At 33.6% G+C, this 23,411-nt stretch overlaps 1 protein-coding gene across 1 annotated transcript in view; it reads right to left on the reverse strand.

The window, feature by feature from the left end:
* COL11A1 (collagen type XI alpha 1 chain) overlaps window positions 1-23,411 on the reverse strand; it is a 316,494-nt gene that overhangs the window by 177,028 nt on the left and 116,055 nt on the right. The window contains exons 5-12 of the mRNA XM_007951592.2: window positions 19,598-19,726; window positions 12,441-12,557; window positions 11,761-11,853; window positions 6,402-6,656; window positions 5,719-5,781; window positions 4,332-4,373; window positions 2,955-3,017; window positions 922-996 (exon numbers count right to left, since the gene is read on the reverse strand). Coding sequence (XP_007949783.1) covers window positions 922-996; window positions 2,955-3,017; window positions 4,332-4,373; window positions 5,719-5,781; window positions 6,402-6,656; window positions 11,761-11,853; window positions 12,441-12,557; window positions 19,598-19,726 — 837 coding nt within the window. The remainder of the gene's footprint in view (window positions 1-921; window positions 997-2,954; window positions 3,018-4,331; window positions 4,374-5,718; window positions 5,782-6,401; window positions 6,657-11,760; window positions 11,854-12,440; window positions 12,558-19,597; window positions 19,727-23,411) is intronic.

Genomic DNA, 23,411 nt, shown 5'->3' on the forward strand with positions numbered 1-23,411 from the left:
AGCCCTTCTTTCTCCCATGATTGTTCTCTCCAAGGAGTGTATCTACCTCAGGTAAATGTTCAACTCATATGCCTGTCATTTGTTTGGCTGGAAGCCACAGGTGTAAGTTCATTTCCAGACCTGAAGGGCAGCTAGGGACCATAGTCTCAGGGTTTCCACTAGGCTCTATTAGATCCATAAACCTGGTCCCCCTTTTTTTTTTTTTTCCAAATGATTTTGAGTTTTGGTCCACATTGTTCTCCCTCTCTGTCCAGGATCTCCTACATAGATCCCCCTCCTAGTGGTTGACAGTGGTAGCCGGGCACCATCTCATTTCTGGTCTCATAGTCATATAGGCTGAGGGGCGCATGGTGTACCAGTCATGAGGACTAATTGTCTGCATGAATCTTTGGTTTCTTCATTCTTCTTTGTTCTGGATGAGGAGAGACCCATCATTGCATCTAGATGGCTGCTTACAAGCTTTTAAGATCCCCATCCCTACTTGCCAAAGTAGGAGGTGGAATAATGTTTTGTGTAGTATGTTATGCCAATTGAGCTTGATGTCCCTTGAGACTATGGTCTTGAGCCCACAGGTTCAACTACTCGCTCCCTCTGGGTAGCTGGCTGTGACCATGAAATGACTACAATCTTGTCCCTTGTCAGCTCTACTATACACTGGAATATTTTTAAAACATCTCTAGGTTTTGTTATCAGAAGTCTAATCATATTATATTTCCTTGGTTCTAATGCAAATGTCAACATTTACCAGAATTTTATTTTTTAGTAAAATTTCCCTTAATGCCCTATAGTCTACTTGCTTTCCAGTATCTCTACTACATAAAATAGTTCTTTGTTGATTATTCTCTCATATGGTTCAACAATACTTTCAAGAAACAAGGTGGCAAAACATGTAGACATCTTCATAACAATAAAAGGACTTACCGGTAACATCAACATGGTACCAGGAGGACCAGGGAGACCATCAGCCCCTGGTAAACCAGGACGTCCAGGTGGGCCCTAGGAAAATAAATGATATAATTAAAATAAATAAATAAGAAAAATGTATTAGAAGTATAATAATTTTTAGTAACATAAATCTACACGATGTTTTTGCATTTGCTTAGTCCTCCTTGGTTAATTTCTTTCAAGTAAATATACCTAGAAAGTGTAGTATTTCACTGCATTAGTTTGAAGTGATTTTAATAATTCCTGATTATTAATGTATAAGCCAATTAAGAATTTTTCTGTGGGTTTATTAAGGCCCTCAAACTATATAAGATAAAAAGTTCATATACATTTTTGTTAAAATCAGTGCTAGATAGAGAATCAAGTCAGTGATTCAAGTTTGGATCTTACAGTTAGATAAGTCAGAATATAACATAAATGATAAAAGACTTATTTAAAGTTAAATTGGTAGCTTTCACACATATTTAAGTAGTCTTTATAAAATAGATACACACTTTTATTTTTAACGACGAATGAAATACTGGACACCTAAAGGTTTATGTATGACTGTAGTGTCTGTTTAGCAATATAAAATACCTGTAACTATAAAGGATATTAAATAATTATGAGTAGGTGACTCATAGTACAAAATGTATACTCATAAGCTTTCAATATAAGAAGGCTTATTTTTTGATTGTCAAGTCCTAGTTGGGGATGGTAATATTGAAAATTAACCAATAAATAAATACAAAAGATATTACTCAAACCATGCATTCAATATAAAAACCCGGTAGCAACACTTTTTAAACATTAATTTCTTATAAAAGTTAACAGATCTTGACTATAACAGTAACTCAGACTGACAAGATTATATTTCATTTATAATATATATTCAGTTCTCTATAAACTTTAAAATTTTCAAAGTGAGGTCAAATAATTGCTTCTATAAAATCATTATTCCAAATCCTAATGAATTCAAGTTGAGATGTATAAATTTCTCCTTCATAAAATATTACCTAAAGGTTTTAGCTCATTTATATGTCTACATTTTAGGGAACAGTGAAAAGAGATAAATTTATAACCTGAAATAGAGTTTTAAAGTCAGTTAAGTTACACACTACAAAAATGTCTTAAGAAAATATTATGGAATTTACAAATGAGAAAATATTAAAATGACTGGTTACTAATAAATGTATGCATTGATCTGGATATACCCAGATTAAGTAAGCAGATCATGTAAAAAGTCAAATTTGCATTGTACATTGCTTATGCTCTTTGACTTTAAATAGCTACTATCTAGGTCAGATTTCCTGAAATATTTTAAAATCTTTCATTCATTGAGCTTAAATTAGAAAGAACATTTGCTTTTGAATTTTAAATGTATAAAAAGTGTCATTCATTTACATGTCTAACACTCCTAACACTATTTTTAAATGTGCAAAAAGAAAAACAAAAACAAAAACAAAAAAAAAACCCAAAAATTATTAACTACTCAAGGATGGGGAAAAAGAAAAAGCAAGGTACAACAGAAATAGGAAAAGATTTTTACAAGAAGAGACTGGAAAAACGTAATAAAAACTTGATCTTTTTACCATATGACCTAGGATTTTATCATCAAATTGGAATTTCAGATTTATTAATTCATTCTATCAGACTCGATGGCAAATAACAACAACAACAACAACATCAGCATTCAATTAAATATCTATGAGAGTTTCAGAAAACACGTACATTTCAAATCTGAATGAACAAATCTATTGTAATGGATTCTTTTCAATATGAAAATTGACAGAGAATAAAAAAAATTGCTTACTAATTGTAACATAGGTAAACATACATTCTTTAATCTTTCTATTATAACTATAGTTAGAAAAATTAAGTAAAATGTGGAAGTACAAATGTAAAGTAAAGTAAATGTACAAAGTACAAAACGGAATAGATGTCTCCCCTCACCCAAGAGGATAACATGTTAAACTAGAATATTTTGAATTATTTTAATCTATATTGTAATGAGATATTCCTTCACTTACCCTGTCTCCAGGATCTCCAGGGGGTCCAGTGGGGCCTGGTAAACCTGGAGGACCCATAAGACCCTATGGAGAAACAAGTCATGATCTGAGTCAGGTTCCTAATGTCATTAATATTCAGAAAAATGTGTCTGGTAAAATCAAAGAAAAACTCATCTGTGTTTCATAAATACGCAGTCAGCTCCCAAACAATAACCCTATTTGTCTTCCTATGAGAAAATAACATATGGGAACCACTTTAGGGTTAGCTCCACTGTTTCTCTATGAAGCTGTTCACAGGAAGGAGGCAGACATTCCAAGGAAAACCAGGAAAGGAGGGCATGCAGATGTAAGTCCTGGAGGTAGAAATTGATTCCCAGTTCTCATCGAAAATGTTATCTTCATAAAATTATAACTCAAAATGCAACAGCAAATTTGAGAAAGCAGAAATTATTTAGCTTGAAAGCATTTGAACTTTTTTTTTTGGTATGGACAAAAAAATTTCAAGGCATCAGTATCATATTTTATCTCACATGACAAGAATTTAATTCTACAAAAGATAGAGGTTTTTTTTTTTACTAGATTAGATCAATATACTATTTTGAATAATGACATCTTTACCAGGAAATTGCAATGAAAGATGATAATTACTCTACTCAGAAGTGCAGACAACAGAGCTTTGGTCAACCTATTGTTATGTGCATTCAAGGTGATTCCAACTCATAATGACCCTAGAGCAAGAGGAGAACTTCTCCAGAGGGTTTCCTGGGCTGCAATTTTTATGGAAGCAGGTTGTCAAGTGGGTTCAAACACCCAATCTTTTTTGGTTAGCAGCCAAACACTTGAACATCTTGCTATCAGGGCTCCCTTACAGTCAATTTAGGATCCTCAACTCTATTCCTACCTAGAAATATTTCTATACCTCTTTGCATTTGTCTGCTAATCAGAAGGCTGGCAATTCAAACCCACCAGCCACTCCTCGGAAAGAAGACTGAGCAATCTATTTCCATAGAGATATCACCTCGGAAACCCAAGGAGGGTTCGCTATGAGTTGGAGACAACTTGACGGCAGTGAGTTTTTTTTCTCCCCCCATAAAAATGAGGATGTTTTTTGTTTCATAATTTTCAGTAAAAAGTTAAAAATGATGTTAGAAGATGTGGAGATATTTATGCTACAAAAATATTTAAAATAATATTTCAATTCCAGAAAACTCAAAAAAATATCAGTTGTAGAGCTAAATATGATGATGGCAGATCAAAGCCACCAGCTTCCCTAAAAGAGATGCTTGCCTCTATAATCCAATATTCTAATTAATCTAAAATATATAAATTGATAATGTAGCAGAACTCATATAAAGTATTAAAAACTCGAACAAAAATAATTTTAAACTATTTACATACCGCAGGGCCTGATGGCCCTGGTGGCCCTTCAATAAGCATGCCCTATAAGGAAAAAAAAAAAATGATAGAGAATCATCACTAGGGAAATACAGCCCCAAACCTCTTAAGAAAGCATTACATCATTGCATTTTAAAAAGAGAATTCTCTATTTCTAACATATAAGAGAAAAAAAGCAAATTCAAAGTGATAGAAGTCCCTGCCTTCAAAGAATTTTCAAATTACCCTACCTTTACACAGATAATGTGCACACTGTTTGTTTGTCATTCATATTCTTCCCCCATGAGGTATTTTCCTAAGTGTGCTATGTTATTTATTTATTTTTTTTTTACAACAAAATGTGAAAAAACTGGCATAGTACTTACAAAAATACCTTGTTTTAGTGCTCCCATGAGGGTACAGAAAAGAGACTTGGTCAAAGTTCCCTAGCATCCATAATTACGCCTTGCACAAACCATAAACTTTATAACAAATATTTTCTCTGTGTATGAATGAATGGAAATAAGGAATGCCTAAGCACCTTTTCAGGGAAAGGTGAGAAAAGTCCAGATAAAAGTAATGGCCTTAAATGTGCAACAAGTTCTTATGTAAGCAGAATAGAGTAGTATTTCAGAATAAGAATACATTTCTAAGGAGTTTACGATTCTGCTGTGTGAATCTATGGAAAATTGCCACATCATTTAAAAAGTTGTTGTACATGTTTATAAAAATGACAAATTAATTCTGAAAAAAATATTTTCAAAGCATTTGGTGGGCTTATAGCATGCTTTCTCAGATTTTAGAGTTATGGAGTAGAAGACCAACGATGCCCTTAAAGTTGCATCTTTAATTATTATTAAAAGTGTTGAGGGGAACAGTGAAACATATTACCATTACTTCTAATTTGTTTTCCTAAATTGTAGATTTGAAGGAACTAAAATTTGAAGACTAAAATTGGTGCCCAATAATAATTTGCTTCTTACCTATATCATAAGTAGAATGACATGCATATAATTAGAAAATAACATTTGGAATGAGATAGAACTTTTGTCCATGAAGGAAAAGGAAATTCAATTTTAAAATATATTTCTATATTATTATACAATGCAATTGGATATGAAGCAAGTAAGTATGTATGTGAAATAATATATCCTGATAATTTCAAGTCCTAGAAATCAGAGTAAAAAAAAATATAAAGTTAGTTAAACTCTTTAGAGTTCAAATTTCTTTGCTGTGAAATGATAAAATTAGCCTTGAAAAATCTGATACCTTACTATTCCAAAATTCCATGTCTCCATAATTTCTTGGTTTATTAAAACTTCATTTCCACAAGTGGTCCTACTAATGTCATATTAGAAACATTTTGGACAATAGGCTTTTCTCTAGTAATACATGCACATGGAGTACTTACAGGTTCAACTACTGCTGGTTCTCCTTTCTGCCCTTTTTCTCCATATGCTCCATGGCCATTTATCTGTGGAATAAAAACAGCTTAAATGTCTTTACGTAAATGAGGTTATTTTCAGATTAAAAAAATATATGTATATGAGTGGGGGAGAAGGAATTTAACCATCAGAGTACATTTCAAACAATCTATTACAATAATATGTTTTCTTAATAAAGTATTGAATTGTGCAAACATAAAAAGGAGTTCACATTCAAGTATACTGAATTTTGAAATGAGATTGATTGCCACTTGAAAACATAGCCAAATAAAGATTTTTGTAGACCTCAATTAATTATATCAATGTATTAAGAAGTATTAATGATATTAAATTTAATAAAATAGCATAAAAATAGCAAATTAGATTTACTACTCAGAATAATAATGATTATATTTCAACCTCAGAAATGATAATAAACATGAGTTTCAATTCTATTCAAGATTTACACTCTAAAATGAAGACTCCAGTGGTGAGGGCAGGAGATACAATTTCTGAAAATCCCAAGAGGAAAAATGACTGAAGTGTTCTGATAAAAATAACAATTACAAAATAACAGAACCCATATTTTAAGCTTGAAAAGACATCAAGGTGTACATTAAAATACACCAAAATTAGAAACATAATGACATAGAGCCTAATACCAACTTACACTTGTTTCTGTGATATCAGTTTCTGCTGGTACACCTGGACCAAATTCTTCAATAGTGGAGGTTGTTGGTTTATCTTCATATTCTTTATACTCATAAAAATCATATTCGCCTAAATCTCCATCTACCAGAAGATCAGAATCCCTGCCGTCTATTCCTTTGTTTTCATATAGCGTATCCTCGGAATTTTTCCTCTGGGAATCATAATCCTCTCCAGTTAGATATTCTTCAGTAAATACATCTTCAACTGGATTTGGCTATTAATTTAAGTTATAAGGAATTGGAGAACATGAAGTTTATTGTTAGTAAAGCAAGGTAAGCAGTTTCAGTTACAGTTTGATTGTATGTCACAGGAAGTGATTGGAGTACTATGCAAGCAAGTTATACTGCAACCTGATGGCATGAAAAGCTAGCCTTTTAGGAAAATTGAAAGAAATATATCTGCACATTGGTATGTACAAAGAAATATTGCTTTCAGGTTATTTTTTCCCAATAAGTTGCAAATATTCACATGCAGTCAACATGTGTATTTGCTTTATTCATTTTAAAAATATTAGTCAATTTGATTTTACTTTATAATTTAAGATTGAACAAATGAAATATTCATATACTTTAATCATTGTTCAATTTTAAAATTTCATGTAGAATTGTCATTAAATATAATTGTGACCTGGATAAACCATGTAAGTTTGACTCACAGTCCAATAATGAAAATATTTTAATATCAATAAAAAAATGATATTTATTATTGCCATGATTGTACAGATAATTTAGTATGTAGGTGGGTATTCTTCCATTAGAGGACTTTCCAACAAATAGAATATTAATTATATTCTGCAAATTTAAGGCAATGAAATAGAATACATCACTATACAAGCGTATAAAGTACAGAGAATATTTTAAAGTAAAAATTACATCAATAATATTTCCTCAGAAATATAGAAAAGTAAACCTGGTAAAATTTTATTTTTCTCATTACTAATTCATTATCAATATCACAAATTTAAATCATGTATTATGCAAAATATTTGGTCTTATGACTATGGTAAAGGAGAATATACCATGTATAGAAGTTAGATATTGTCCAGGGTCAGAATATTACTATATTCTTAGCTTTGAACTAAAGAGCTGGATGAATTTGATTATGTCAGTAAACATTTTCAATCAAGAGATCCATTTTTGGAAAATCATTAATTTGGACTAGATAAACATTAAATTTCATTCTCAACCTTATTTTTTGTTATTATTCTAAATGACGTGTTTGCATGTAAAGCACCACTTAGTTTATTTGTCTCCTTGGGACACATGTTACATAAATTTTGTAATAACTACATTACTCAGATAATCCTCATACCATTTTTATGAAAAAAATTACAATGAATTATACATCGAGTATATAAACAAATTTAAATGTAATTGTATATTCATTTCAGGGTAAGAATGCATGTTATGTGTGACATCAGGAAAACTATTTGGTTTGTAGCTCATCTGTCAGTTTGTCATACTGTGGTGGCTTGCATGTTGCTGTGAGGCTGGAGGCTATGCCACTGGTATTACAAATACCAGCAGAGTCAACCATTGTGGGGCTTCAGTGGAGCTTCAAGACTAAGAAAGACTCAAAAAAAGGAAAGAGCCATCCACTTCTAAAAGAATTAGCCAGTTAAAACCTTATGAATCACAGTGAAATTCTGCCTGATATATTACTGGAAAACTTTATAAACAGTGTTGAAACATTGTCTGATGTACTGTAGGGAGATGAGCCCATCAGGGTGGAAGGCACTCAGAATATGACCTGGGAAGAGCTACCTCCTCAGAGTAGAGCTGACCTTAATGATGTGGATGCAGTAAAGCTTTCAGGACCTCCATTTGCTGATGTGGCACAACTCACAATAAGAAGAAATAGCTGCAAACATCCATTAATAATCGGAACATGGAATGTACAAAGTATGAATCTAAGAAATTGGAAGTTGTAAAAAATGAAAGGAACACATAAAGATCGATATCCTAGGTATTAGTGAGCTGAAATGGGACAATTTTGGGCCATTTCAATCAGACAACGATATCATCTACTATGACAGAAATGATAAATTGCAGAAGAATGGTGTGTCATTCACCATGACAAAGAATGTTTCAAGATCTGCCCTGAAGTACAATGCTGTCAGTGATAGGATATTCACCTACAAGGAAGACCAGTTAATACTAGTATTATTCAAATTTATGCACCAACCACCAAAGACAAAGATGAGATAATTGGATATTTTTACCAACTTCTGCAGTCTGAAATTAACCAAACATGTAATCAACATGTGTTGATTATAACCAGTGATTGGAATGCAAAAGTTGGAAACAAAGAATCACTGGTCATTGGAAATTATGCCTCAGTGATAGAAATGACACTGGAGATTGCATGATAGAATTTTGCAAGACCAATGATTTATTCATTGCAAAAACTCTTTTATACAATATAAATGGTGAGTGTACATGTGGACTTCACCCGCCAGCCTTCTGGTTAGCAGTCAAGTGCTTTAGCCACTATGCTACCAGAGCTCCTCAACAACAACAACAACAACATGTGGACTTCACCAGGTGGAGTACATAGGAATCAGATTGACTACATCTATGGCAAAAGGCAAAGGAGAAGCTCAATATCATCAGCAAAAACAAGGCCAGGAGCTGACTGTAGAACAGACCATCAACTGTTCACAAGCAAGTTCAAGAGGAAGATGAAGATGATTAAAACAAGTCCATGAGAACAAAAATATGACCTTGATCATATCCCTCCAGAATGTAGAGACCATCTAAAGAATAGATTTGATGCACTGAACAATAGTGACCAAAAACCAAAGGAATTGTGGGATGATATCAAGAACATCATCCCTGAAGAAAGCAAAAGGTCATTGAAGAGACAGGAAAGGAAGAAAAGACCAAAATGGAAGTCAGAAGAGACTCTGAAACTTGCCCTTGAAAGGAGAGTAACTAAAAGGAAAGTGGCTAAAGCAAATGAACAAATAACAAGATAAAAGAGCTCAACAGAAGATTTCAAAGAGCAGCTTGAAAAGACAAAATCAATTATTATAATGAAATGTGCAAAGATAGAGAGTTAGAAAAGTGAAAGGGAAGAACATGCTTAGCATTTTTCAAGCCAAAAGAACTGAAGAAAAAATTCAAAGCTGCGAGTTGCAATATTGAAAGATTCTATGGGCAAAATATTAAATGATGCAGGAACATCAAAAGAAGATGAAAGTAATACACAGTCACTGTACCAAAAAGAATTGGTTGATGTTCATCCATTTCAGGAGGTGACATATGATCAAGAACCTATGGTACTGAGGGAAAAAGTCAAAGCTGCATTGAAGGAAATGGTGAAGAAAAAGGCTCCAGGAATTGATGGAACACCCATTGAGATGTTTCAACAGAATGATGCTGTGCTGGAGGCACTTGCCTGTCTATACTAAGAAATTTGGAAGACAGATCCCTGGCCAAATGACTAAAAGAGATCCATATTTGTACCCATTCCAAAGTAAGGTGATCCCACAGAATGTGGAATTTATCTAACAATATCATTAATATCACATGCAAGTAAATTCTTGCTGAAGATATTAAAAAACTGTTGCAGCAGCAATATATTGACAGGGAACTTTCAGAAATGCAAGCTGGATTCAGAAGAGGTCATGAAAGGAGGGATATCATTGCTGATGTCAGATGGATCTTTCCTAAAGGCAAGGAATACAAAAAAGATTTTTACTTGCATTTTATCAACTATGCAAAAGCTTATGTGTGGATCATAACAAATTATGGGTAACACTGAGAAAAATGGGAATTCCAGACTTCATTGTGCTCATGAGGAACCTGTACATAGACTAGGAGGTGGTCACTGGAACAGATACTGTGTGGGAGTGTGTCAGGGTTGTATCCTTTCACCATACTTATTCAATCTGTATGCTGAGCAAACAATCCAAGAAGCTGTACTGTATGAAGAAGAGTGTGGCATCAGGATTGGAGAAAGACTCATTAACAACCTGCAATATGCAGATGACACATCTTTGCTTGCTGAAAGTAAGGATGACTTGAACCACTTACTGATGAAGATTAAAGATTACAGCTTTCAGTATGGATTACATCTCAAGGTAAAGAAAATGAAAATCCTCACAACTGGACCAATAAGCAGCAACTTGATAAATGGAGAAAAGATTGAAGTTGTCAAAGACTTCATATTACTTGGTTTTACAATCAATATCAATGGAAGCAGCAGTCAAAACATCAGATGATATATTGCACTGCAAATCTGCTACAAAAGATCTCTTTCAAGTGCTAAAGAGTAAAGATGTATCCTTGAAGACTAAAGTGCACCTAACCCAAGCAACTGTATTTTCAATCATGTCATATGCATGTGAGAGCTGGACAATGAATAAAGAAGACCAAAAGTTGATGCTTTTGAGTTGTCATGTTGGTGAAGAATACTGAAAGTACCAGAGACTGCCAGAGAAACTAATAAATCTGTCCCGGAAAAAGTGCAGCCAGAATGCTCCATGGAAGTGAGAATGGCCAGACTTCTTTGATTGTTTTGTAAGAAAGGACAATTCCCTGGAGAAGATATCAAGCTTGGTAAAGTGGAGGGTCAACGAAAAAGGGGAAGGCCTTCAGTGGGATGGATTGAAAAAGTGGCTGCAACAATGGGCTCAGGTATAGCAAATATTGTGAGGCTGGCACAGGGCTGGGCAGTGTTTTGTTCTGTTGTGCATAGTGGTTGTTATGAGTCAGAGCCAACTTCATGGCACCTAACAACAAGAAGAGCAGCCTCTGTTACTAAAACATTTTCATAGAAAAAAAGTTATATATTATTTTAACCCAAAACAACATCACACCCTTATTTTTTTAGAAATGCAAAGAGTTTTTAAAATGTACTAAGACTAAATCTTTTCAAAACACTGGCTGTCATAAAAATGCAGGATTATTGGTCATATGGGATAAATTCTAATTGTATCACTTAATGATACAATTTTCACTTTGGAGGATTTTCCTCCTCTAACTCAGATCATGTTGTGAATATCCATTGTCACAACATGTTGAGAAGCTTTCTTACTCCCAGGAGCAAGTAAGAAATAGAAAGCAGCCAATTCAGTTTGATCAATTTAGCAATTGCATGAAGCAAAGTATCATGCAAAATCTGAATTGGAATTGTTTAGAAATGAACTGCTTTCTGTAATAGCAAACTAGTGCCACTGTGTCTTTTACTTCAGTAAAAGAATGAAAATATTGAACTGTTCAGAGATTATAGATTCATCCAGAGTAGGGTGTATAAAAGCATACTACCTACCCATTTTGAAAAGTGGGATGGTGATTTAATACTGTGTGCATTACCTCATTTGTACTGGATACACGTGTAGGAGCTTCTGTTTGGTAACTTTCCATTGTTTCATAGTTGTATTCTTGAAAATCATCAATGATATTTGCCTAATGATGGATTCAAAATGAAAACAATTATCAAAAACACAAAGCAACTCCAAATATATGGAAATATTGATTTAATTGTGTTATAGTATTAGCTAAATGAGTATTTATCTAGTTGGGTTAGGACTATGACTTATCATCACAGATCTTCCAGCTTATCTAGGATAGATCTTGATTGTTTGTGCTTGCTACCTTTACCCCTAGTTTGGCTTTTGCTGTTGCTTGATAACTTTTCTTCTTCTTGGATGCAAATTTTTCAGATTTGGGGGTTGTAAACTTTTTGGAATTTTCCTTTGACTTAGTGGCCACTGTCTTCGTCTTCTTTTTGAAATTTGATTTCTTTTTCTGTAAAATGTGGTGAAAGATGCAATGGAAAACATAAATAAAATGAAAGGGGAAATACAGAACGCAAGGAAGGATAAGTAAAACGAATGCCATTTGTTCAGGACAGCTACTGTAAAAAAATCAGTTAACAGTTTGTAGAAACAGGCTGAATTAAAGGTTTATAAGTCTGAGGTGCAGAGGACATTAGGAACCACAGGACAATGAACAGCAGGACACCACATACAAAGGCACTACTTCGTGTTTACCTCTGTTTGTGCTATAGTCTCCTCAGTTACAGTGGGTCTCTCAGTTACACTTTCAGCCTCTTTATATTCTGCTTCCCCATACTCATAGTCATACTCGATTATATCCTCAGGTGCATACTATGTTACAAAGGAAAAAATATCAGGCAATTGTGTTAGTTGCAAGTAATATATTAACAAAGTGGGAATCATCTTAACTTTTACTTAGTGTAAATGTTAAGAGGCAAGGTAATACAGTCATTCTTTAAAAGATATTGTGTGTATCAGATAGATGTATTATACTATTTTATAATAACAATAGTATAATATCATTATACTATATAATGAAAGCATAATAACTTAAGAGTAAAAAAGCAACTTTTCTAAGAGCAGAATAGTGGTTAAGATAGTTTGGAAACTAAAGGTATTGAATATTAATATTAGCAACTATAAACTTGAATATAGTTGTTAATTTCTTGCATTAATTTTAATTCATAAAAATGGCTGTGCACTGTTCCTTTATAAGAATTTCACTCTAATCTGAATGGGTGTACATATTTTTTTTTCATTAAGCAATACATCTAAAAGTAAATATATGGAGAATAATTTTTCATTGTATGAAAAACTTTGAGGTCTGTGATGAGAAGGAAAAGGGATTGAGGAAAGGATATTGTACAAAAATTTAAATGAGTATATAATCTAACAGGAATGCTAGGATCAATGGAAAAACAAAAATAAATTATTCAGACAGCTCTTATTACCTATAGACTCATTGAACGTCAAAATAAACACAGAATGCTTGTGAAATATTAAATAACTCAAAGTTAGCTCTGCTTATCATTAATAAATTACTTCAGTTAGTAAAATTATTGCTCATTTCTCAGTAGAACAAAAACATAAACCTAGGTATCTTAAACTATTAAACTTAATTCACATTAGAAATAGGTTTTATAGTAGATTATTCTAAATGAAAATAATTTAATTGGAGAAGGCTGTTTTTCTAATAGAGGACCATGCAAGACACTCATATATAGTGAATAATGAGGAAAATAATGTGTCCACCTCTAAGGCAAAATTTCTCTATAAAAGAATTTAATTTTCAGTCAAGAATATGGATTCTTAGAAACATAAATCACTGATTTTTATAAATAGCTGCAAATATGCTAAGATCATGTATCAGAATGGAAAATTCAGCACAAACTCAACCAGGATTCTAATATACATATTTAATGCTATAGACAAAATATTTTAAACTCTCTGTTTTTTCTTTGTTAAAATTACAAATATACCTCCACTGGACATTTTTGGCATTTCAACAAAAACCTGTTAATCTGTCAGGAAAATAACAATTGATCACCATCCTTCAGACGTTTGTGATCACTATGCAGGTGGCATAGTGTCTAAGGCATTTGACTGTTAAGTAGAAGGCTAGTGGTTCAAACCCACCAGCCACTCCTTGGAAGGAAGACTGGGCAATCTACGTCTATAGAGATACTGCCTCAGAAACCCAAGGAGGAGTCTCTGTGAGTTGGATTCAACCTGTGAGGAGTGAGCTTGGTCTTTTAGTTTCAATGCTTTCCAATGAGCTCTATTAGTAATTCAAATGAACAAAGTTCACAAAGATATATATATATGGCCTATCTAAAACCCATCCCATGGTGACGTTGTACACTCTGGTCCTTAAGGAAACACTCTCATTGGAAATAATTTATTTTTATGCATCAGCTGGAAGTCATATTGTTGTCGTTGTTATGTGCCATGGAGTCAGACCCGACTCATAGCAACCTCTCCTTGGGTTTCCGAGGCAGTATCGCTATGGAAGTAGATTGCCCAACCTTCCTTCTGAGGAGTGGCTGGTGGGTTTGAATGGCCAGCCTTCTGGTAAGCAGTCAAATTCCTTAGGCACTACACTACCAGAGCTCCTGAAAGTCATGTTAGTATATACTTGTATAAACGTGACTTTTTGGTGTTCTTTATGATTGTCAAAAGTTCAATTTGATACAATGCATTGAAAAAAGATTTATAATTTTATCCTCACTTTAATAGTTTCATTATCAATTAATACATTTGAAGTGATTCAACTTCAAATTTGATTTGGTAAAATAGAAAAGATGCCTGTATATAACATTTTAAACATTTTTGTTTTTTCATGTTTATGCAAGCAAGGCATAATACCAATTATTTCTAGGAAAATAATGTAAGAATTATTAACATTATCAATTATTAAATAGACACTAATGGAGATTAAATATGATGCACTGAGTAATTTTTTCTAATGTTATGGTCAACCATTTAGAAATAAGAAATATTATATTTATATTTATATAATTACTGGATGTCAGCTTAAATAAAACAAACAAAAAGGTTTGCTGATCTATGTTAAAATTCATCATTTTAAAATTTAACAGAATTTTTAGAATCACGTGTATCTACAATTGTGAAAATAAAAGGCATTAAATAAAAACATAATGGCCTGAATTTAAAAATGGACAATTTAAGTGCATATTAAGGGCCTGACATCCAGGGCTACATATAAACCTGTACCAGAGTAGCCAATACACTTTAAATCACGTTTTTCTCTTGTAGGCAGAAACCTCTTCTCAACCCCATGATTATCTCCTTTATGTGAATATTTTCCAACTGGAGACCAACCAGATTGGTTGTGGAATAATGGTGCAAATAATATGCTCACCTCCCTAGGCAATGAAGTGTATCTTTTTCTTAGAATTTATTTTGGAGAGAGTCTAAAACAAGAAAACTAAAACATTGCTTCTGCTCCTCTCAATTCCTTGTTTCCCATGATAGTAATCAGTATATTTGGGGATCTGTTGGTCTATGTGAAACCTTATAACGTATCTTTGAAGAAAGGATTCTCCTTTCTCACCTCGGAATTTTGAGGAAGCCTTGAACACAGGAGGAACTCTGATGGCATAGTAGTTAAAGCACGAGGCTGCTAAAAGTAAAGGTCAAGGTTTCAAACCTACCAGCTGCTCCAAAGGAGAAAGCTCAGGCAGTCTGCTTCCATAAAGATTTATAGCCTTAGAAACCCTATCCGGCAGTTCTACTCTCTTTTACAGGGCTGTTATGAGTCGGAATTAACTCAATGGCAGTGGGTTTTGAAGACCGGGAAAGAAGGAAAAGCTAGAGGAATAAATGCAAAACAACATCAGCATGGCAGTGATGGATGGATTTCCACTTATACTTGTGTGTAGACTAGCAGAAAATACAATGTTTGAGAAGACAGGGTCCTCTGGAAATGTGATAAAGTCTGTTCTTAAATCACTTGTTAGAAATTTAGTGGTATTAGTAAAAACCTGTACTAGGAGACCTGGGACATGTAAAAATTATAGAGAAGGATATCATGCTTAGTAAAGTAGAGAGTAATTGAAAAAGGGGAAGACTCTCAATGAGATGGATTGACACAGGCCAGCAACAATTGTGAGAATGGCACAGGACCCAGTAATCTGTTATACACTGCATTGCTTTGGATCAATATTGACTCGATGGCACCTAATAATAACATTAAGTGAAAAAAAGCTGTTGTGGCACTTGGCTGCTAACCAAAAAGATTTAGGTTTGAATCCACCCAGCTGCTTCATGGATCAAAGACATGGTGATTAGCTTCCATAAAGTTAATAATAACCAAGAAAATAAATGGGCATAGTAGTACTCTGTGCTATGGTGTTGCTCACTAAAATCGCATCCACAGCACTAACAATAATTAAATGAAATGAAGATTAAAGTAAAAAGTATTGGGAAGTCAGTTTGGGGGTTTTTATTTATTTTTTTGTAGACAATTATCTTTCCTTTGGTTAATTTTCTTTTTTGTCCTTTATCAGAAAACATTTTAACTGCTACTATAGATAAAGCATTATATTGAGAAAAGACCATACATAAACTTAATATTTAACTTCTTGCCAGTTACCCACCCACTGCTGTCAAGTCAATTATGACTCATAGCAACCCCCATTGAGTTTCCAAGGCAGAAAATCTTTACTGAAGTAGATTGCCTCAACTTCCTTCTGCGGAGCGGCTGGTGGGTTTGAACTGCCAATCTTCTGGTTAGCAGTCAAATGCCTTAGGTGCAGCACCACTAGAGCTCCTTTCCTGATGGTTAGGTAGATAATTTTACTTGATAAAAAAAACTCCAAGCCATTATAATTTAAATGTTGGTTACTCTTTTATTTATAATTTATTATATCACTTCAAATACAATTAAATTTTGAAGATGCATTATTAAATTTTAATCTGTCTACATTATACACATCTCACTCTTTAATATATGAAAATGATGCAATGTTTGGCAAGCATGTAACTAACTGAATTTTAAAAAATGAATTAGAATATGTTATTCAGAGGATACAAACTAGAAAAAGTTATAGGTTGGAAAATCACACTCAATTTGTAAAAAAATTGTTATATTAGTTTAAATTAAAATATAAATTTTCAATATAACAAATATATTAATGGGAAATTAAAAAGCATAAAGTACAATATATATGTTTGATAGTTTATATTGCACTTTATGTTCTGTATTCCCTGGTGACTAACACTTCATTCTTACATTGTATAGGCAGAACACTTGTAGATAAATTACTAAAATCCATATTTATAATATGACATATAATATATACAGTTCAAAGGTAATATGAGGGCTGCTTGCTAATTTAATTAACCACTTATATATACATGCAAATTTGAGATATGTATATATGTAACTGGTTAATTAAATTATATACACACACATACTGGAGAATAGCTATCTCATTGAAGCAGCACTGTTATTTGAAGCTGAAGGAAAAACAGAAACCTGACTGTTCTTTGAAAAAAAAAAATTCATTGTGACATATTCAGTATAGACACTAGTAAGAAATGATTTCTATTACTGAATTACCCAAGCAGATTTTCATGTAGTTTCTATGAAATGTCCTGTTTATTCTATCAACCGGTCCTAGTGAAAGCAAATTTGGCATCTCAACAGAATGTGTGTGTATATATATATATACACATACATACACACACACATACATATAAAAAAGGTAAGTTCCTTTCTAACTGAATTTAAGATTAGAGGGTGAATTATTTTGCTTTAAAATAACTCACCTTCTTTCACATAATAGCATTAAAATGTAGGAATAAAATATGTCAGGATATTAAGAATGCATACCTTCATTCTTCCAAAAATCAGAGCCATATCTGTTACTCAAAAAAATAAGCCTTATCTTTTTTAAAACAGAATAAAATACACCTCATCAATCATGAGCATGTACATTGAAATGCTATACATTTTAATACTAAAATACCACATAACATCTCCGATACAAAAGCACTAAACCAAATGGGCACTTTAAGCTATCTTTTTGGAATTCATAGAAAATCATTTTAAACATCACAAGGAAATAAAAAGAGTGAAGCAACTGAGAATTTTGAATCAAGTAAACACAACTATCCAGGTAATTTCCCTTTCCTCTCTGTTACTGCCCTTCCTACTGGGTTAATGATAAGTTAGGCTGCTTTAAAAAGCAGTAATAGTGCAATATAATTCACACCCTCTCTGAAAAAGTGATGCTATAAATTTTATTTCAAGTATTTTGAGTTGTAAAATCCATATTGAATTCACATGCAGAAATAACAATAAATCATAAGATCTTCTCCTATTCTAGATAGTAAAAGTCAAAAGGTGGCACCTATATCATATTTAGAAGAGAAGAAAAATTCTATTTGAGCTCTTTTCAAATATAAGAACAAACCCAGAAAAACAAAACCCATCACAATGAGTCAACTGAGACCTGTAGCAATTCTGTAGGGCAGAGAAGAACTGCCCCATAAAGTTTCCAAGGCTGTAATCTTTGCAGAAGCAGACTGTCACATCTTTGTCCTGTGAAGAGGCTGGTGGATTTGAACTACTGAACTTTCTGCTAGCAGACAGCCCTGGCATTTTCAAATTTTGATCCTTCTAAAATCTAATATTCTCCATACAGAAAACAAAAATCTAAAAGTATAGTTTTGTCTCCAACCAAAGCCTAAATCTTTTCCAGACTGGCTCATTTTAATTTCCAGAAAATCCCACAGCAAAAACATTTACCCAGAATTCTGGATAAAGGCTACACTATAGTGCATTTTTGTTTACTGAGATCATTAAGTCTCAAAAAATGAAAAAAATTGCTCATACTATGCTAACATACATATATGTGTTATTATTTTTTTTATCCAAGGTAGAAACGAGTCAAACTTCATGATGATGATTTTTCTTATTTAAAAATACCCTAAAAGAATAAGTTCACTTAAGTTTCAAATAAAGTTAATCAAAGCATATCAACAGTTTAGCTGTTGTAATCAGTTCACATTGCTTTTCATTTCATCTCCCTTTATACCAAAACTGGTGTAAGAAAAAGAAAAAGAAAAAGTATCAATGCAGCATAGCCCTGAAAGAAATAGAATAGTTTCCCTCTAAATATTTGACTGAAAACTTTAAAATTCATGAATTGTGAAAATCTTGGGGAAATGGCAAATGTGCTAGAAGATAATGTTTTCATTATCTTGAAGCAGTTTTAATTGTTTGGAGCTCTGATGGTGCAGTCCCTAAGGCATCTGACTGCTAACAGAAGGTTGGTGATTCAAACCCACCAGCCACTTTATGGAAGCTAAATGGGGCAGTCTATTTTCATAAAATTTACTGCCTCAGAAACCCAGTGGAGGTCACTATGATTTAAATGCTGTGGGCACAAATACAACTTTTAGAAATTATCTTTTTCTCTCTCCTCCAAAAAAAGGAGCCCTGGTGGCAGAGTAGTTAAGAGCTCGCCTGCTAACTGAAAGTCAGCAGTTCGAAATCACCAGCTGCTTTTCCGAAGAACGATGTGGCGGCAGTCTGCTCCTGTAAAGATTACAACCTTGGAAACCATATGGGCTTCCTACAGGATTGTTAGTCAGAATTAACTCGACAGCTATGAGCTTATATACAGCATGTTTTCAATAACTTGTAATAACAAACTATTTAAACAAGAGGAAAAGCAAAACAAAAATCTCCAAATCATTTCTTTTTTTAGAAATACTACCATACTATTAGTTTAAAAGTACAATTTAATTAAAACTCAGTAAAAAGGTATATATTTTATTAAAGGCAAGGCTATTCTATAACATTGAAATGAGAAAACCTGCCCTCATTTCATACTCCTTACCTCATCTATCTGAGGTTCCTGGGCTTGAGCAGCCTTGGGTGTTGAAGAGTCGCAGTCTGGACTGTAATGTTCACAGTAGTCATATGCTGCTTTGGGGTCACCTGTGATCAACAACTGCTGGATGTCCCCCTGCAAAGAAACAAATGTGGATGTGGTCAGCATATGTTAATATATATGTACCTAGAACAAACTTTACCCAACACAATGTATACTGAAAAAAAAAAGGAGCTCTGGTAGCGTAGTGTCTAAGGCATTTGACTGCTAACCAGAAGGCTGGAGGTTCAAACTCCCCAGCTGCTCCTCGGAAGGAAGATTGGGCAATCTACTTCCATTGAGATACCTACTATCATTGGACGTTAAAAATAATCTTATAAAGTTAAGACAGAAACATATACATATTTTGAAAGTCATCTGTTGATATTAAACTGTTATTCTATGTGTTTTGTGGTTTGGAAAATCTACATTATATGCATGTGTTTATTGATATTCAATTTCATGCATTCACAGTTTACTACACATGGTATCCAAAAAAAAAAAAAAAAACTCACTGACTCACTGTCATTGAGTTGATTCCAACTCATAGTGACCCTCTTTGGGTTTCTGAGGTGGTAAATCTTTACGGAAGTAGATTGCCCCATCTTCCTTAGTCATTAAGCCACCAGAGCTCCTTATGTATGATATAGAACAAATAATACATAAGACATAAGCTTAGAAAATTATTTTAAATCAAGTTTTAAAATATATAAAGACAGTAATGCTACTCCAAAATTAAATAACTAAATGGGCACAAAAAAACTAAATTATTATTATATTATTGTTAGGCAAATTTATGGGAGAATTTTTAAGAAAAAAATATAGATTCATTTATTGTATTTGGTTAGAAGAATCAGTACTAAATGTTTGAAAATTCCTACCTACTACAATGAACAATAAGTGCAGAGAGCCGGAAAATTAAAAATGAAAAATTATCAGTTTGGTGCATTTCTAAGGCACTCTGGTGGTGTAGTGGTTTAGGTATTTGCCTACTAACCAAAAGATCAGTGGTTTGAGCCCACCAGCTGCTCCATGAAAGAAAGATGACATACTCTCCTTCCTTAATGATTTACAGCCTTGGAAACCCAATGAGGGTTGCTGTGAGTTGGAACCAACTTGATGGCAGTGAGTAGGTGCATTTTTATTAAGAAACAATGGAGCATCTAAGCATATACTAAAACTCACTTATTTAGAAATCAGTATGATTTTAATACAAAGACAAAGATTACAAATATTTCATAGTAAGATTATTTTAAGAGTTTTACTTCAGTAACTTCTGGAAACTGTGTAAACAAGGGAAAAATTATAATATTCTGCTTTTCAATTAATATGGCTGTTTCCATAAAGGGAACATGACATATGTTCAACATGAAACTATCTTAATATAAATATGCTCATGATCTTATTAATTCAGAATTACACCCAGGCCTTGAGTAATATCTGGACTGATATTAATTTGACTTCAAGATTTAGGTCCCCATAAGTTTGAGCACATAAGTTTGATTCACAAAAGATCTCCTGACTCGATTTTTAATAATTTCTAAGTTTATCCGTCAACAGGTTCTACATGAAAATACAAAAATCTCTAAAGCTGAGTACTAAGGAAAGATCCATAACACATTTACACCACAACATTGATTTCTTCATCAACATGTTTTACCGAGAAATTACTGTACACAAAGCACTGAACATAGTAGTGTAGAAGTAGAAGCATAAAATTTCATATAATCTCTGCACTTTGGAGCAGGCATTTCAGTGGTTATGAATATTTGAGCTTTAATAAATGGCAAAATAAAATACGTAACTTGAAAAAGATTAAAGCAAAGTGCTATTAGAAATGCCAAGAAAGAAGTATAAATGATTTAATTCTAGCATCAATCTTTTATTACATACTTGTGAAGTGGCTATTTTTTTATTCACACTGTTCTTTTCTCTTTCTAAAAGCAACTTTTCATTCTCATCCTTAGAGTTAGCATCTCTTCTTATGGATCATAAGTTGATATTGACATTTCTACATTTCTCCTTTTTAAAATAAAATAAAAACCCTCTATAGATCAGCCGCTCCCGGGAAAGAAGGTTGGGCAATCTACTTCTGTAGTGATTCAGTCTCGGAAACCCAAGGAGGGGTTGCTATGAGTTGGATCCAACTCGATGGTAGTGGATTTTTTTTTTTTTTTTTTGATATACAATTTATGTATCATAAAATTCATACTCTGCATGTGTAAAATTGGCTTTTAGTACATTTGTTGTTGTTGTGTTGTTAGGTGCCGTCAAGTCATCTCCAACACATGGTGATGCTATGCACAGCAGAATGAAACACCGCCCCATCCCATGCCAGCTCCGGGATCCCTGCTATACTGTGTCAATCCAATAGTACATTTAAAGTTGTTTAATTATCACCACTATCTAAAATTTCACAAATTATCGTTACCACAAAAAGAAACCCCATAATTAATGACAGTCATTTCCCTTTTCTTCCATCTTCTGTCTCTGCAACCCTAATCTGGGTGTTCTGAACATTTAATTGAGAGCTCTGGTGGTGTAGTGCCTAAGGCATTTGACTCAATGGAAGCATACAATGTGTAGCCTTTTGTGCCTGACTTCTTTCCACTGTTGTGAGCTGCTGTTGAGCTGGCCTGCTGTTCATGGTGGCCCCATGCACATTGGAAAGAAAGGCTGTCCAGTCCTACGCCATCTTTATATTTTATTGCAGATCAGACTTTTGCGGCCTATAGGTTTTTATTCGATGATTTTCAACAGCAGATTCTTGGGCTTTTCATCCTAATCCATTTTAGTCTGAAAGCTCCACTGAAACCTGTGCAGCATCACTTTGTTGTCGTTGTAAAGTACTGTCAAGTCAGTTCTGACTCATAGTGGCCCCATATACAACAGAACTAAACAATGCTCAGTCCTCCACAATCCCCTTGATCCTTGTGGTTTGAGTCCATAGTTGTAGGGACTTTGTCAATACATCACATTGAGGGACTGCCTCTTGTTGCTGATCCTCTTCTTTACCAAGCATGATGTCCTTCTCCAAGGAATGTTCCATTCTGATAGTAATGTCAAAAGCTTGTGAGAGGAAGTTTTGTCATCCTTGTTTCAAAGGGACATTCTGGCTGTAATTCTTCCAAGACAGATTTGTTTGTTCTTCTGGAAGTCCACAGTACATTCAATATTCTTCTCTCCAACACCATAATTCAAAGGCATCAGTTCTTCATTGATCTTTGTTTTCATTGTCCAGCTCTCAAATACTTATGAAACAACTGAAAATACCTTGCCCTATGGCAGGCCACCTTAGTCCACAAAATGGCATCTTTGCTTTATATACTTTGAGGAGGACTTTTCCAGCAGACTTGCTGAATACACTATGCCTTTTGATTTCTTGACTTTTGCTTCCATGGGCATTGATGATGGATTCAAGTAAAATGAAACCCTTGACAACTTCAGCCTTTTCTGTTATCATGATTTTGCTCACTGGTCCAGTTGTAAGGACTTTTGTTTTCTTTATGCTGAGGACATATTATCAGGATGGAACATTCCCTGGAGAAGGACATCATGCTTGGTAAAGAAGAGGATTAGCAACAGGAGGAAGCCCCTCAATGTGATGTCTTTGATCTTTATCAATAAATGCATCAAATCCTCTTCACTTTCAGCAAACAAGGTTGTGTCATTTGCACATATAGGCTGTCAATGAATCTTTCTGCAATCCTAATGTCCTTTTTTCTTCATATAGTCCAGCTTTTTGGATTATTTCCTCAGGATATAGATTCAGTAACTGAGG

The sequence above is a fragment of the Orycteropus afer genome, unplaced genomic scaffold (assembly GCF_000298275.1).
Source record: "Orycteropus afer afer isolate SDZICR_OR568_19922 unplaced genomic scaffold, OryAfe1.0 scaffold00301, whole genome shotgun sequence".
NCBI lineage: Eukaryota > Metazoa > Chordata > Mammalia > Tubulidentata > Orycteropodidae > Orycteropus > Orycteropus afer.